Here is an 18,143-nt window from a genome sequence, read left to right on the forward strand (position 1 = left end):
TGTGTGTGTGTGTGTGTGAGTGTGTGTGTTTTACTAGCAATGCGAGGATACTTTTGTGAGTTCGAGGACCTATTTTTCTGCTCCTCACAACTTCAAAGGTGTTCAACGGTTCAGGTGAGGTTAAAGTTAAGCTTGAGTTGGTTCTGATGCTCCGGGTGAGTGTGAGCAGCTGGGGAACGGACTGTGTGTATGAGATAGAAACCCACACATACATGTGTGTGTGCACGGGTCTGTGTCGCTGCGGATGTTGTACATCTGTGGCTTTTGACACGGCGGCTGTGTTTGTTGCTGCTTCAGATTAACACACACACACACACACACACACACCACACCCACACACACACACACACACAGTTCTTGGTGTGATGCCCAGGTTTGGAATGCATAGCATTTCTGTTGCTTTTAATGGAATAGCAGTGTATCTGCCTCCAGGGAAGCATAAACCTACTATTCCAACACAGCTTTCCAAATTGATACACTCACTTACTGCTTTCCTCTGCGGCCGTTCCCCGTCCAACAGGCTGTTTTCTGCCTGAAACTTGTACAGCACCAACTAAAGTGTCCAAGCGAGCTGAACGCTAAACGCAAACTGGTGTCAAATTAGCGAAACCCAAGGTCATAAACACTTATTTCCCTGGACGCTGCTGATCAATTCTAAAGGAGGAGCCCGTCAGAGCGCAGCACCAGCGTCCGTTCCCACGCCTTCCCGGGCCGTTTGCAGAACGTACACAGCAGCATAAGCGAGCGTTGCATCAAAATTCCGATTTTACGACGACAGGTTGTGAGGGATTGTGGGAGCTGAGCGTGGCGACGGCGCCAGAATGCTGAGGAGCTACTCACGATGGGGCTGGCGTTGATGTAATCAGAGTTGCTCTGGCTGTTCTCCACCTTCAAGGTGATCCGGGAGTGATCGTCTGAAACACAAAGGGAGACTTGAAACGTGGGCCGTGGATCCGCCGCCTGGTTTGGCTGCTGAGAAGAATCCAAGTGGCAGCCTTGAAAAGGCCGAGTCACTGGCAGCAGGTCAACAGAAATGGGCTCCATAGCAACCGTTCGCTCCAACGTTGGTCTTCTTTACGACACTTATCTGCCTCTATCAGCTGGCCAAATTGTAAATTGTAAAGAGCCGAGATTCCTTTCCGGCTGGGCGAGACGTGTCTCTTCTGGATCAGAACCTCTCTGCTCTCTATTGGTACTGACAAACCACTTCTGATTTCTTCACAGAGAATCCAGGAAAGTGCAATTTACCCCAACAAACCGCCCCCCCTCTCTGGCAACCTGGCTTTGATTAAAGCTCTGGCTGCTGCAGCAACGGGACAACATTCTTTTTTTCTCTTCTAGACGGGCTTTTTCCTCGGAAGCTGAGCTTTTTTAATCATTGATGAGGCCGGAGCAGGACGACTTTAATAGAAAACTAATTTACATCCCTCCTGCTCCTGCATCTGCTGCTGCTGCTGATAATGGGAGACTGGGCTGAGAACCCCCCAGGACTGTTGAGGACAGGTACTGCTGTCTGGGGGGGAGTACCGCTGTCTGGGGGGGAGTACTGCTGTCTGAGGGGGGAGTACTGCTGTCTGAGGGGGGAGTACCGCTGTCTGAGGGGGGGAGTACTGCTGTCTGGGGGGGGGGGGGGGGGGGGGGTACTGCTGTCTGAGGGGGGAGTACTGCTGTCTGAGGGGGGAGTACCGCTGTCTGAGGGGGGAGTACTGCTGTCTGAGGGGGGAGTACCGCTGTCTGGGGGGGGTACTGCTGTCTGAGGGGGGGGGGGGGGGGGTACTGCAGTCTGGGGGGGAGTACTGCAGTCTGGGGGGGAGTACTGCAGTCTGCCCCCCTTTTTGGGTTTTGGGTGCACCCCCCTTCAGCCCCCCCCCTTTCCTCCGAGCTTCTTTCACCACTGGAAGTTTTTATCTGCTTGTTTTTTAACTTTTTGGTATTTTGCCGTCAAAAATGCCGAATAAAGTGATGATTTACTTTCCACTCTAATTGAATTTTAGTTTTGTACAATAGTAATAACAATAAATGAAAAGGATAGAATTTCCCTTTCTTTCCCAAACGAAGGGTGCCCCCCCCCCAGTTCAGGTTGTGCCCCCCCCAGTTCAGGTTCAATGATGTCATCGTTTATAGGAGCTGGTGGTGGTTCTAGAGGGTGCAGCGATGGATCCAGCCAGATGAATCCTCAGTTCAGTGTTCTTGACTTGAGGAATTCCCAATATGTGAAGTGAGGAAGTAGAGGAAAGGAATGACGACTCACAGGCGACGGCAGCGGCGGAGCGGTTCTTCCTGGCGTTGCCGTCCTTCGTGCCGACGGTGCTAGCGTTGGGTTCTGCCTGGTAGGCGCACAGAGCCTCCCACTCCTTCTCCAGGCGGTCTTTGTTCTTCATGTGATCCTCCATGTAGGACTGGAAAAAGAAAAGAACTCATTATCTAACGCGAATCAACTGAATTCTGGGGGTTTTGATCAGAATCCCGTTATTTTTATTTGTCTCGGCACTGGGAACGAAACTGGGTCGGTTTAATCAGAGGAATCTGCTCCGGTTCTGTTCAGCTGCCCTCCGGATCAGGGCGGTCCTTACCGCTCAAACAATGCTCGGGATGAAAGAAGACCCGTGTGGCTTTGATCAACTGCCTGAAAAACCAGTCTGGACCCATCAGAACAACTGTGGTGCTCAGGCTGCAGCTAACATGTTAGCCACCATCTGCTGGTTTCCAGGGTAACCTTGATTGTTGTTCCCGAGGAGCCTGGAAAGTCACCGACCCGTGGACCAGAACATGGACGGCTGGTAATGGATGATCCCCTGAAATGAGCTGGTGCGGGTCTTTAAATGGCTGCGCGGTGATTTATGGTGGCAGTTACAAATGGGCTTGATGTTAATCAGAATTAGCTTTCCCAAAAAAGGGCGCTAATGGCTTTCTGCTAAAATGAGGAAAGTTTGTTGAGGAATGGACGGCGGCGCGGCCGGACGACCCACTTCCTGACGACACGTCGTCATCTGAACGTGGGGGCGCGCTGCCATTGCCATGGAAACACACGTTTGCATCATGGCGACGCTACAGGAAGCAGCAACCCGGGGGCACCTGCCACTTTTCCTCAGCAGGGGGTCCAGGTCTACAGCCTACAGCCCTCCCACACACACACACACACACACACACACACACACACACACACACACACACCTGACAAACACCTAAAGCTGCTCTCAGAGCATCTGAACACCAACTTTGTACAGACATGAATGGAAGAAATACAGATTCCTGTAGAAGACACTCATGAACACACCGTCCACCATCAAATGTCCCAGCCAACACCCTGAACCCCCCCCCCCCCCCCACCCCCCACCCCCCCACTAATGCCAGAGTAATAGGGTTTTGTGGCTGTGTAAAGGGATTACTGCAATCCAATCAGGAGGTGCTGAGATCACCATGTGTCGGCCAAACACTAAATAATCCCCTTACAGTCTGTGTGTGTGTGTGTTGGGGGGAGGGGGGGTGTAAGGTGCTCAATAAAAGCCTCCATGCAATAAGACTCTGACCAAGCCGCCATTGTGCACCTGGAGGGCAGGTGATGACGTCATACCGCCGCTATTTCAGAGGAAAAGCTGAAAACAAATAACCAAAGTAGCAAAGCTGGGAGCTCATTAAGAGTCAGCACAAGGCTTTCCAGAATGCTAACAGACATGCTAACAGACATGCTAACTCTCCGATGTTCTCCTGATGGTGCAGCAGAAGGTTCTACTGAGGCAGATTCTCCTGTCCTAAAAACCGGGACAGGAAGTGGTGCAGCGGTGACTGAAGATGGGTTGGAACGAAAACGCCACGATTGTTCTGCTCTCCTGACGTTATTAGAGCAGACGGCGGGGACATGATGAAATTTGAAACCCATAACGTTTCCAGTAAATTGGATTTTTGAGGAGGTACAACGATGAATTTAAATGTTCTGCGACATTTAATAAATCAACATGTGAAACATTCCTCTCCAGAACATCAATCTGGCAATAACACACAACTGCAACTCCTGTCTGATGCGATTACGCCGTCAGCATTTGTTGCTGGAACCAATTCGGGTGCCTCATGAATTCCTCCATCACGGTGTGATCGATCACTCTGGATCCGTCCATCGCCTCGGATTCTTAGTTACCGGATGATGTCATCGGCACAGCGGTGGAGCTGGGCCTCGCTGGTCCCTCCTCCTCCACTGACCACATTAGGAGCCATCTAAGGGCCACTTGTTGGGGCCCGTTTCTGCTCCAGCTGTCGCCCTAACCCTAACCCAGCGGTGGGTCGGGGGGGGGGCAGGAAGTTAATCTGGGTGGAGGCGCTGGGGTATAATCTATAACACTTACCTGGCCAACAAAAGACAAGATAATGTGCTTTATATAGAGAGTTGGCTAATCCTCTTAAGACACAAGTAAAGAGGATTGTGGGGGGGTGGGGGGGGGGGGGGGGCTCCTGTCAGTTGGGAACTAATAATAGATTAACTTTGATAAGATGGTGAAAACCATTTTCTTCATGTTAAAATCAGTGGGTGGATGATGACACTGAATTGGAGGTTTTACGAGAGGCAATTATTTTTTGGAAGGGGGAAGAATCATCATCATCATCATCATTATCATCATCATTATCATCATCATCTTCATCATCACCCTCATCATCATCATCGCTTTCTCTGTCACCCTGGCTCATCATACAGTTGCTGTGGTGATTGGAATCCTGCTGATGTGATCAGCAGATCAATGCCCATTTAACACACACACACACACACACACACACACACACACACAGTCTGAGGACAGCCTCAGTCATTATGTGAGAAAAGTCGGCAGAAGGATTTTGTGTCAAAGAAAACAGGGACAGAGGTCAGAGGTCAGAGAGGAAGTGTGATGGAAGGCTGACACACTGTGTGTGTGTGTGTGTGTGTGTGTGTGTGTGTGCGCGCGCGTGTGTGTGTGTGCGTGTCTCTGGACCAATCAGAGCTGTCCGTGGTGCTGAAAGTTTTCCACGCGTCAGCCGTCTCCGTGTCTCCTGGACACCTGCAGATCTCTCATTGTGTGTTTTCTACCTTATATATTATTATAATATTTTGGTCTGTTCTCACCAAAACAGTGGAATGATGAGTGTGTTTAGACTCATTCACATTAATCTCTGGTGGATTAAAGGAAGAATAAATTCTCTTCACTGCAAAAATCAGAACATATCAGAGGACATCTGAGTATTCCCTCCCAACATAATCATATTAGCTGATAATGTTTACATCACTTAACCTGACAGCCGGAAGCTAATCTCCGCTGTTCCCGTATTGATCCTAATCACTGATGCAGGTTCAGCTCAAGGTCTCGTGATTCTCACTCGATTTCCAGGAGAAACCACAAAGTAAACATGTAGTTCTGCACCAAGAATCACCACCGTTTTCACTCGGTTACAGTTACTCTCGATCACATGACTATGACGTCATGCAGGGAGACTCCTCCCCCAACCCCGCCCCCTGAAGATACCCAATCAGAGCAGGGTGGTCAGAGACGGGGGGGAGCTCACCCTGGTCTGGTCTGGAGAAGGACCTCTGTGAGGAGGTCATGGGACTGATGTTAACGGACTTTTACAGGTTTCTCAATGACAGGGAGGAATTTGTGTAAAATCTCAATTCTAAAATCTCAAAAAGCTTCAATTCTGCCGATGAATGCAAATCCAGATGATGTTCACCGAGCTTAAATTAAAACAGATTTCCATATCTGAAAGGCTTCGGTATGTGCATGAGTAGAACAGATCTGCTGGAACCCGGAGGTGTATTTCTGGGGGATGGAAGTGGAATTATCCAGATCGAAGGGGAAGTTCATCATCCTGCATTATGGGATGTGCTCTCACACACAGATGCAGCAGATCCATCAGCGCTACATGAAATCGCGTCTAACTGGGAATGTTTGCTCGTGTTCTTCTCACCAGAATCATGTGACCTGTGGAGATGTCCATGTGCGAGTGGGCGGGCTCCTCGCTCCAGGACGAGACGCTGCTCCGGGCCGAGGGGCTGACGGCCGGACCGGCATCGCTGAACTGGGATGACACACTGTTGATCCTGGAGGAGATCGGCTCCGGACGCTCGGTGGGGGGTTTGACCGCCATGCGCTGCCGGCACAGCTCCTGCAGGAGAGAGGGGGGGGTGTCAGAGCTGCCGCTAGCCTTAGCATGTTGCTAACACTGCAAAGACAGTTTTAGCTTTCAAAAACATGAGGCCAAACCTCAGGTGAAGAGATCTAATGGCTCTACTGACGGAGGGGAAGGTTCTCTCACAGAAGTTGGACCCAGTTTCAACGTTATTTAGCGGTGATCGTCCTCGTTATCCACGGTGTGTTTTCTGTGTCAACTGGACTGTTTTTCTTCTCCTTTGAAGACGTTCCAGAAGGCGAAACGTCTTCAGAAAACGTACCTTGGATGACTACGACCTGGATTATTGCGAATCTGCCCAAACATCGATCATCATCCTCGGCGTTTCCACTGTTTTTCTGCCCTCTGGAGTCAAATGTTTGCTTCATGAGCAATTGGGTGGATTCAGGCTTCAATCCGTTTTGACCTTCACGCTTTAAACTGGCATCACAACCTCACAAAAATGTCGTCTAAACTAAGGGAACGGCTGAACATCCTGACACGTGCTTTTAAACAACCACATTGAATAAAAGTGCTTTTGTTTTGGAGACGCAGACAATAAAGTAATTATAGCTAACCTGATGACACGAGGCTCCGCAGCAGCGCGATCAGCTACAGGGCTTCATCTCCGTGGGTATCTGTGCTCCTTAATGGGAGCGATGCTGCTGATTAACTAATGGCCTGTTTGATTGACGGTGGAGGTAATGCGAGCAGGCCTTCATTAGGCCGTATCTGATCTGCCTGATATTCTCATAGGTCGGCGCGCTGACACTGATCTATGAGACGCAGACTCATAAATGTGTGCAGATTATTAAAGCTGAGGCTGAGGCGCACCCACTAAATACCGGCGTTGGCTTCTGCAGGACGTTTATCGGGCCACGCCGAACGGTTCCGCAAGAGGCTTTTGGAAGAAAACGTTGAACAGAAAAGCATTTTCTCCCTCCAGCAACAACAATTCGGAGACTCTGCTGAAGCCGCCGTTTCCGTGGCGCCCGGCTCTGATCACATTATGTTAAAATGTGTTTCTCAATTAAATAACGCGTGGCCCTCAGCCGCCTGACTGCTGACACAGAGCCGCTGGTGGCCACTATCAAACAACACTTTTGATGCAATCTAATTCTGTCAGATTCATTGTTGATAGTTAGAAGCTAAATAGATTCATTGTTTTTGGTGATTTCATTCATTTCCAGGTTCCAGGCAGGTTGACCCTCTCGTAACTGAGCAAGTTTGGCTCAAATTCATTGTGAAATCACTTCTTTAACTTGCTTTAAAACCTGTTGGGTGATTAAATAATGACGCTTATGAATTAGCACGTTCATGAAGGTGGTCTGAGAGCTTCACCAAAGCAGCAGCTGGGAGCAGGAGACCCAGCAGGAAGTCCCCAGTAAGGAAAACACACACCTGATTGATTTGGTTTTCAAATTACGGCTCAAATAATTCTTGTTTTTTACCGTTTGGTACTAAAACTTTAAAGCCTCAAATACCATTAAAGGATTTTGCTGGAGCATCACTTGCAGAATCTTCCAGCCAGCGTTTTTATTTTAAATGATTACACGTTTCAGCGCTACTATAAAGAAGCCATGAATCGGTTTAATCAGCCCTGCTGCTAAAATACACTCCTTCGTCTGTGTTCTTGTCATTCTTGTCAGCGTAATTCTCTCTGGAGCCGTATGAGCTGCTGCGCTCAGGTTGTTTTGTCTGGGAAGGAAGCTCAGGATCAACAACGTTCATATTTCAGCGAGCCGTGAACTTCTGCCGCTGCAGCAATTTCCTTTATGATGTAATTAAACCCAATCCAAAATGGCTCCGGCCCCCTGAGAGCCAATTAGAGGACAAAAGGCAAAAGTTTGAAGGGAGCAAATGGTTTTAAAGTCAAAAGTGTTTAAATTTACAGCACCGCTGAACGCCCAGCCTCGGCGCCGCTGTATCTTTATTTACAGTCGATTGACTTTCACCAGACACACGTTTGAGGGCGGCGGATTGGTCACTGATTTATGGTCTGTGCATGTTTACCAGCTCTCAACCTTCCTCTTTAGCAACGAGTCTAGGAGACAAACTGGTTAATAATGTGAAATTAGAGGGTTTATTAGAGGTCGTGACAGCAGCTCGACTGAGCAGACTGACAAAATCGGTTCAGGAACGACAATAAAAGGACAAACGAATGTAACCTCTTCCTATAACTTTACTGTCTCACATTGTGTCTTCAATGATGACCGACTGTTTTAGGAAATTTAATCTTCTGTGTTCTGGTTTAAGATGGAAATCAGAGGCAGCTGATTCCTCCAAGACTTAATAATAAATATGAAGGGATTCATCTGATGGATTTATCATGCTGGGAGTGTCGTAACGCTGATGCAAAGCAAGTGAAACCACTCAGTCTGGGAGATCTTGGCGCTTTATTACAGCGCGTGTGCACATCGGCCGTCCCTCCTGTAGAAGACTGAACCAACCCTGGTAGCCCCCCATCAATGGCGGCATGCCAGGAAATCCACATGACCGTGTTGAATCAAACCCGGGCAACGGTGGGCGCGTGCCACCCTAAACACCCCTCTACATAAAGCCTTGTTTTGGGGTTGGGTGTGTCGCCCTCGGGGGCGCCTCCGTTTACACGCCCTCCACACCAAAACAAATGGGCCAAATGGCCTCGTGGCGAAGGGCAAAAATGATACAATATGGTGGAGCCGAGGGAGGCGGGGCCTCGAGACGCGCCGCAGGAAGTACTAAAAGCAGGTCACATGAGGCACACAGGTCAGACTGGAGCCGTGCACGTGCTCCATCCAGGCTTTTGCACGTATACAGAGGGAGGAGAGCAAAATGGAGGCCGACTAAAGAATTAAGGAATGAGGAACAGTTATTGTCGGCTTTTTTCCTCTCAATTTGAGGCGCACCGCGAAATGTGCTTGACGTTTCTTATTTGGCAGCGAAATGGAGATCGTATCACGACTGGAGGTTCCTCCAAATGTTTCTGGAGGAGAGCGAAAAGTGTTCGTGGCCAATCGCGTGAAGCCGTGGCTAAAAACTGGAGAAATGTCTCGTGGAGATATCTCGAGTTTGTTTTACGGGATTTCACGGCGGAGATCCAGACACGATACGGAGGGAACGGATCTGACCGAGCCGCAGTGTACTTCTCTCCACAAAACAAAGACGTGCAGATTAAACTTTGAATCTGATGGGAAGATAAACTGAAGGCGGTGACGTCGTCGCCCGTATCAGCGGCGCAGGAACCCAGGGAGCCGCTGACAAGCATCATCCGCCATCTCCCTACACACAACTCTGTCACGGTGCACGCACCCCTCTGTCGACGCCTGTCAATCAAATCCTCCTTTGTTGTTGTCGGCCAATCCCAAGTCTCGGTTTGGGGACCGCTTGATTGACAAGCTGCGGGAGTGGAGAGCTGAAGGTGGGGAGTTAATGGCACGGCGACGGGCACGGGAACGGCAGAACCAAAGAGTGTGCGAACGTGTGTGTAGCGAGGCCTGAAACAAACGCGCCAAGGGCAAAAATCATTAACATGCAGTGGCTGCCGTGTGTGCACGCGTGCATGCGCATGTGTGTGTGCGTCTGTGTGTGTATGAACGCCTGCGTGAATGTGTGTTTGACAGCCAGCGTGAAGGAGCTGCAGCAGTAAGTCCATCAGGCAGCCTGCCGCTTCCTGCCTGCTTTAATTGCATGTAGCCCTGGAGACTACACACACACACACACACACACACACACACACACACACACACACAGGGAACCCCTCTACACACCAGCTCTGACAAAAGAACGAGGCTTACACAGCTAAGATGGGGGCTGAACACTGAAGTCTTTCAGAGAGGAGACTCGATAGAGACGACAGAAGAAAGAAAACCAACTGGAAGAGCTTTGGGAGTGAAGCAGGACTGAGTAACCCTCTGAAGAATGGGCAACATGGATGTTTTTGTTCTCTATTAATCTGATAAATAATGCATGGCCACGGTGCCATGTTGGAATTTTAATTAGGAGCTAATCTTGTAGGAGGGTCACATTAAAGATTGGCTTCCTTCACCGAGGTGAAATGTCACTTTTAACCACCAAACTCTTCATTTCGGCAATTACTGCAAGAAAGCTCGTCAGAGAGCGAATCCGTGATAAAGCTAAAATATGCTGTCCCAGGAGTGGAGGTGAAGCTAAAGCGCTGCTGCACGATCCATCTCTGGAGTTTCAAATCCCAGGAGAATAAAGCAAATATAAGCACTTAGAGGAGGGCTCATTATAAAAGCAACGCGCACTCATTCAAAAACAGGGCGGAAAAGGTCAGACAGACAGAGATGGGAAATAATTCTCAATCTAATTCTTTGCTCAAAAAGCCACTTAATATTGGATTGTGTAAATTAAATTTCACACTGTTCTGGCCAAAGGATAATTACAGCAAGCAGAGGGGGGGAGGGGGGTGACTCGAGGGGGAGAAACCTGTTGGGCCGCTGACACGGACTCGTTCTCAACAGCAAATTAAAGGTGAGGACGGGTCAGTGTGAAAATGTATAAAAAGAAAGAGGGAGTGAGGACAAATGAAAGGAACAGTGGCGGAAGAAAAGCTAAATCAGCTCCTATAGATTCTAGATTTACATCTAGGAATGCAAAAATATATGAGCAATGCTAATTTTGGGGGCGCGTAATTCTGTTAAGGTTTGATCTGGTCACGGCCGACATAATTCCCGCCCCCCAGTGTATAGACACGGGCTTTCAGCCTCTCGTGCAGTAGCACCTCCTACCTGATAGGTGGCGGTAGCATCGCTGGACGTGTCCGTTCCCAGGTTGGTGAGCTTCTCCTTCAGCTTGTGGTGTGAGCGGTGGCGGAGGCAGTACACCACAGTGGACGCCAGCAGCACGGCGACGATGCACAGGAGGGAGACGACGGTGAGGACCAGATACTTGGTGGACTCGGCCCGGCTGTACTTGGACAGGATCTGGTTGAGCTGGTTCCCCTGCAGGAGAAGCGGGAGATGGGATTAGAACCCTGTAAGACTGGCCCCTTTCATCCACCACACCTGATCCCAAACCTTCTTATCTTCTGATTACTTATGTCCTTAACGACGTTCTTCATCAAAAGTGTAAATCAGCACATTTTCCCCTCCTGTTCTGTTCACAAAGACATAAATATGCATACGTCTGTACACGGTGAAGAGCATAATCACAGCATTTGTTCCACCATCTGCGCCCAGGAGTGTACAGAATGCATAAATTCCCGTTTCGCGGTGCGTTCCGAGGGCGCCGCGACAGCCCGCCGCTGTGATAATCTCCTGCCCGCGTGGACGGAGGCAGCAGACGAGGCCTCTCCCGTGTCCGACCCCGGCGTCACCTTAATGGCAGCGCGGGAGGACGGGATCTGTGCGCCCACAACTGCAGATGAAAGATCTCTCTCCGAGATTAGACAGCGGCGACTCTCCTCGTACGATCCGCCTCTTGAGCGGCGGTGGGAAGCGAGTGTGGGAGAACCGGACCGGCTCCGACAGCTGCTCGCTCCCAGACAGAAGGGAGCGCCACATAATGGGCCAGTTGCTTTTTAACGGAGGAGCCGGAGTTAACAATGGGCCGCATGATTCCCCGTTATTACGCGCTATGGAATGATTCTGACAACAAAGACGGCACAGCTACAAATTGCACAGTCGGCGGCGAGATCGACAGTTCCTGCCGACAAGGGACGGTCGCAAGAAATCGATAGAGAGAAAAAGGCGGGAAAAGAAAGTTGTCGCTTCTTGGATTCGATTCTTTCGGACTTCCTGTTGCAGAAAAACAAGCACGTCGTCTTTTCATGACAGCGAGGGTGGGTCGGGGGGGGGGCAAGGAACCCGGTGCCAGAGGTCACGGGGATTAGCAGAGGTGCAGCGTGGTGAGTTAATGGAGGGGAGACTTTGAAGGACAGGATGGGGGGGTCCTGTCCGGCTGAGCACCTCTGAATCCCTGAGCAGTGGGATAAAACAGAGAGCTCCGGAATCTGGAATCCTTGTGAGGTTTCGGAGAGCACCCCCCCCCACCCCGACAGAACCACTCTCCCCTGTTGATGATGACCACCCCCGCCTCCACGCTGCCCCCACCCCCATGATTTCATTCATGGCCTCTGCTGTTGCATTCAGCACCTGATAAAGAGTGGCCGCAGAAAGGACCCACGGTGGGGGGGCAACAGTTGTGCCGTGCTTTGTGGGGTGTCCAATTTGCTCGGGGAGCCCTGAGCCGTACTGTAAAAGCTGGCTGCATAGTAATGTGACGGCGCTGAAAGGGAGCGGTGGGCGTCGCTGACGGGGGCCACGCAAAGAAGGACGGAGCGAGAGACGGGGGGCGATTCATGGAGCGGCGCGAGCAGCCCCCCCACCGAGGCCGTCCCTCAATCCCCGCTGGACCAAACCAGGGCCATCGGGCCCCTTCCACCGCTTTAGAAACGGCCCGTTTCCTTCATCTCTGGATATTAAACGCAAAAGTAGCCGAGCTGCGGCGGCCGTGGGCTCGCCGACGCCATAAATAATTCATTAGTGCTGATTCGACATGATTCCGCTGCTATCAGCTTTAGAAAATGTCACCCCCCCACCCCCCCCCCCTTTACTCCACGCATCAAATAACGTCATCTGTTATTTCACTCCTCCATTTGTCTCATTGTTTTGTCTAATTAAGTTTCATGGAGAGGGGTTGCATCTCGCTCGGGTGGTAATGGCCCATAATTCAACACTCTAACTGTAACAGCTCAGTCATGTTTCACGGCACAGATGCTGTGCTTCCACAGCCCCCAACACACACACACACACACACACAACACACACACACACACACACACACACACACACACACACACACACACACACACACACACTCGGTCTCTTACTCACGGTAGCTTTGAATGCCTGGCCATCGATTCAAACCGATGCAGCCTGACCCCGCCTGCTTAATCAGGTCAGGTCACCGTTATTAGCGGCGGCGAGGAGGCGGGCGAGTGTCGTGATGAGGCGGATAATTCCAGGGAGTTTCATTCGAACGGGAGATGGAAGCTTCATGTGCGGGGACTCCGACGGCCGGATCTGCATAGCAACTCTCGCTCCCTCTCCTACGCTCCAACGGAGGTTATCGGCCTGCTTGGCGGCGCCGAGGCCCGACTCCCCCGCCTCAACACTCCCCAACGCTGGTTCTACCTGATTCAGTGGCTAAAAGAACGTAAAAACTGCACAATCGGGACAGGAAGCTGAAGGAGGTGTCTCCTCAGGCAGAAGGTGAAGGGAGCTCCTCCATTGTCCATCTGCGCTGCCACGGAACAATCGGAGCAGATTTCTCATCCCACCAGGAACATCTGACAGACAGTGTTCCTCCACACTGAGCATGAAAAGCATTGAGACGGCCTGTCAGGGCCGCTGGCGGCCTGTGCTCGCCACCGGCTTCAGCCCTTTTCACAAAATATCGGACACACTTTCAACAGGGAGACAGGTGGGGGGGGGGGGGGGGCAGAATAAAACTCAAAGAAAGGGAGGAGAAAGCAGATTTGAGGCAGGTCACGGGACTCTTCTCCTCACCGGCAGCATTCACACGCGCTCTAATAATCGGCCGCCCGGGCCGCAAATGTAACGTTACCTCGTAGACGGCGTCGCCAGCCTGTGGCTCGGATGGAAGCGTGACTTCAGATGGGAGCTGTGTGGCAGTGGAGGAGGTTACGTTCTCCTGGTGTGTGTGTGTGCCAAGTGTTGGGGGGGGGGGAGCGGCTGGATTAGCCGGGCTTCCGTAGACAAAAGGCAGATGGATTTGCACGGCCCTGGTTTATTCAGAGTGGCTGAATAAAGGTCAGAGGGAGAGCGGCGGCGGGCTATTGTCTTCCTCAGCCACCACCGCTGCAGGAAACAAAGATCCACCCCTCACCTCCGATCCATTCTGGGCCTTTCAAAAAGTTTAGAGTCTGAACAAAACCCCACAGCTGCACACGCACGCAAGTGCACGCATGGACATGGACGACACACACGCGGAGGTGTAGGAGAGGCGATGCACTCCCGTCCTCCAACACACACACACACACACACACCACACACACACACACACAACACACACACACACACACACACACACACCACACACACACACCACACACACACACACACACACACAACACACACACACACTCGGTCTCTTACTCACGGTAGCTTTGAATGCCTGGCCATCGATTCAAACCGATGCAGCCTGACCCCGCCTGCTTAATCAGGTCAGGTCACCGTTATTAGCGGCGGCGAGGAGGCGGGCGAGTGTCGTGATGAGGCGGATAATTCCAGGGAGTTTCATTCGAACGGGAGATGGAAGCTTCATGTGCGGGGACTCCGACGGCCGGATCTGCATAGCAACTCTCGCTCCCTCTCCTACGCTCCAACGGAGGTTATCGGCCTGCTTGGCGGCGCCGAGGCCCGACTCCCCCGCCTCAACACTCCCCAACGCTGGTTCTACCTCAGCCGGTGATTCAGTGGCTAAAAGAACGTAAAAACTACACAATCGGGACAGGAAGCTGAAGGAGGTGTCTCCTCAGGCAGAAGGTGAAGGGAGCTCCTCCATTGTCCATCTGCGCTGCCACGGAACAATCGGAGCAGATTTCTCATCCCACCAGGAACATCTGACAGACAGTGTTCCTCCACACTGAGCATGAAAAGCATTGAGACGGCCTGTCAGGGCCGCTGGCGGCCTGTGCTCGCCACCGGCTTCAGCCCTTTTCACAAAATATCGGACACACTTTCAACAGGGAGACAGGTGGGGGGGGGGGGGGGCAGAATAAAACTCAAAGAAAGGGAGGAGAAAGCAGATTTGAGGCAGGTCACGGGACTCTTCTCCTCACCGGCAGCATTCACACGCGCTCTAATAATCGGCCGCCCGGGCCGCAAATGTAACGTTACCTCGTAGACGGCGTCGCCAGCCTGTGGCTCGGATGGAAGCGTGACTTCAGATGGGAGCTGTGTGGCGGTGGAGGAGGTTACGTTCTCCTGGTGTGTGTGTGTGCCAAGTGTTGGGGGGGGGGGAGCGGCTGGATTAGCCGGGCTTCCGTAGACAAAAGGCAGATGGATTTGCACGGCCCTGGTTTATTCAGAGTGGCTGAATAAAGGTCAGAGGGAGAGCGGCGGCGGGCTATTGTCTTCCTCAGCCACCACCGCTGCAGGAAACAAAGATCCACCCCTCACCTCCGATCCATTCTGGGCCTTTCAAAAAGTTTAGAGTCTGAACAAAACCCCACAGCTGCACACGCACGCAAGTGCACGCATGGACATGGACGACACACACGCGGATGTGTAGGAGAGGCGACGCACTCCCGTCCTCCAACACACACACACACACGCACACACACACACACACACACACAAACACACACACACACACACGCAAGTCAAAAATCCCCATTTCCTGCTCCTGCCACCACTCGCTGCATCTCTACCGACGCTCCTCCAACTTCACCCTCCCAGAAGGTCTGGAACAGGTGATGGAACGTTCTGCGCTTCGCTCGTGCACGCGGAGCGGAGCAGCGAACAGCGGCGCATCCCGTCAAAAGAAATGTTATTGCAGCGTATCGCTGAGGTGCAGCTGCGACGGGGCGCGCCACCGCGCAGCGTCGGAACTCTGGAGCCGCCAACGCTGGCGCTTCGCTCATTTACGGAGGCAATTTCTAAACACAATAGTCCCAAAAGCAACTTAAATATTGAAGAAACTATTTAGGAAAGGGAGAGCGGAGCGGCAGGATGGAACCCCTTTAACATGCAGAACAACAGTTTAATCCTACCGAACATCCGCGGCGAGGCGGCGGAACAGAAGCCTCCGCCTGCGTCTAGTTCCCATTCCAGTCTGGATGCAGCCGAGCAGGAGGACGAGGATGGAGAGAGCAAGTGGGAAAAGGAGGGATTTTCACCTCCCAACATGCTCGCCCACTCCTTTGAGAAAAAAGTTTCCAGCGTCCTCTCCTCTTCCACCTCCTTCCTTCCGTCATTCCCACCTCATCCACTGGAAAAACTGGGAAAAACCTACGTAGGAGTGATGCAGCTCGGCAGAGGAGAAGAGGAGGAGACGGGAGGAGCAGCGGCATCGAGGCGGAGGAACGAGATGCTGTTCTGTCCTCCTGAGTGGGAGTGAGCGACTACAAAGTGCACGGTGGGGCTCCTCCTTATATTCCTCCCATCCCTCCCTCCCATCGCACTGCCTGTCTACAGCACATGTCACCTCCCATCGTTGCCATGGCAACGCCTCCACATGTTGCCGACAGGATGAGGGAGAAGAGAGGAAGAGGAGGTGAGAACACCACAGAGGGGAAAGGCAGGGTGGGTGAGGAGGAGATGGAGGAATAGAAGAAGAGTGTGGAGGCAAGAGGAGGAAGATGGAAGAGAAAACGAGGGGAAAACAACATTTAAGCGTCTCCTGACTCACACTGAGCCGGCAAATCCAACGTTTCTCCTTTGGTAAAATAAGCTGCAGGCCGCCGGAAACTTGGGCAACTTACTCCCTACACCCCCCCCCCCCCCACACACACACACACACACACACAGTGGGTCCCTAATCAACAAATTACTTTACTTATTAGTTCTGAAATCTGAGAAGTGAAGGAGCTGCTGCGATGGAGCGACAACAGCTGCAACAAACACGGGAAAATTAGGACAGGGGGGTGTGGGTGTGCATGTGTGTGCGCACGTGTGTGTGTGTATGTGTGCATGCGTGTGTGTGTGATGCGCTGCCTAATGCAGATGACAAGGTTCTTCCTAAGCAGTGCCTGTGAGTGTGTATATGTGTTAGATGTGCGTGTGGTGTGTGTGTGTAGGGGGGGGGGGGGCTCTTCAGTTTATCTTTCTATTCAAAATTCCCTCCCTCCAACTACTTCAGACACCCCCACACCTCCTTTTGTTCCCTTTGGCGACAGCTGGAGGTGGCAGCCAGCAAGGATCCCGCTCCGCACGGACAGCATGGTGCATTGGAGGGGGGGGGTGAGGGGGTGAGGGGGGTGGGGGGGAGGTGGGGGTGAAGACTGTGAAGTAGGGGGGTGTCCAACCCTTTTTGGTTTCTCCACTTCATGCTTCTGGAAACCTCCACCGTCCTGCATGGACGTCCTCCAAACACCAGCCAACGCGGACGATTCAGCTGCACCCTCGGAGCGCCTCGTCCTTTCCACTTCCTTTTATTCTCTCTTCACACACGTGCACACGCACGCTCGCGTGCGCGCGCACGGTCCCGTCTCTGGTTCTGATTCTTCTTATTTCCCTGATTTCTTAATGGAATTTCACGGCAGTTGTTGCGCTAAAGGTTCCACCCGCGCCGACTCGGGGGAGATGATGGGATGTTGCATCATCAGCGCGCACGTCGGGCTGCATCCATGCGTCGCACTAGCAAACGTGCACATCCTCCCCTTTAGCGGGTGGATCTCACACCTCAGAACGAGCATTTGTTTACTGGAAACTTCACATTTGTGACATTTGTATTTGTGTGTTTTCAGCTCTGCTGTTTTGACCGTATTGATTCTCCTCGTTAAAAGTGTCCTTGAGAGCTGTGAAAGGCGCTTTTAACTAAAACCTTTAATCACGACGACGGACGGCCGCCGAAACTCACCGCCGATGAATGAAGCTACAGGTTGATTAAAAAACCAGGAATCTGCAACTCTCGCCGCTGGAATACGAGCGTAGAACCCAATAAAGGCGGTTCACAGAGACTGTAAGTTCGTTATTTATCCGTCAAAAATCTATTCAATTAAGGGAGCCTTGAAACCCAAGTCCACAGCCTCAAGCGCCTCTCGGTATTTGTTGGAGGTAATTGTGAGTCTGTGACCCAGAGCGCGTTACTGCCGAAGAGCGTCAGCGGACGCCGTCGTGCCTCCGTCTTTATGCTGCTGCGCACATTGAGCAGGGCGACGAAGGCCGTCGTCCTCGGGCCTGAAACACTTCGCAGTCCTTCAAACTGCGTTTCACTTTTCAGAAGCTGGAGGCTGGAGAAAACGAGAGGCGCAGCTTTGTCAGCTGAGGCTCGTGTGGAGACGCGCGCCGTCGGAGGAGTTCTCGGAGTTCCAGGAGCTG

The 18,143-nt window shown here is 51.8% G+C and overlaps 1 protein-coding gene across 3 annotated transcripts in view; it reads right to left on the reverse strand.

Moving 5' to 3' along the window:
* The window catches only part of LOC130539480 (receptor-type tyrosine-protein phosphatase N2-like), a 76,395-nt gene that overhangs the window by 11,087 nt on the left and 47,165 nt on the right, over nt 1-18,143 (reverse strand). For all 3 annotated transcript variants that reach the window (XM_057057847.1, XM_057057846.1, XM_057057845.1), the window contains exons 13-16: nt 10,866-11,078; nt 5,932-6,129; nt 2,252-2,399; nt 841-914 (exon numbers count right to left, since the gene is read on the reverse strand). In XM_057057847.1, the coding sequence (XP_056913827.1) occupies nt 841-914; nt 2,252-2,399; nt 5,932-6,129; nt 10,866-11,078 (633 nt within the window). The remainder of the gene's footprint in view (nt 1-840; nt 915-2,251; nt 2,400-5,931; nt 6,130-10,865; nt 11,079-18,143) is intronic.

The sequence above is a fragment of the Takifugu flavidus genome, chromosome 15, assembly GCF_003711565.1.
Source record: "Takifugu flavidus isolate HTHZ2018 chromosome 15, ASM371156v2, whole genome shotgun sequence".
Lineage (NCBI taxonomy): Eukaryota > Metazoa > Chordata > Actinopteri > Tetraodontiformes > Tetraodontidae > Takifugu > Takifugu flavidus.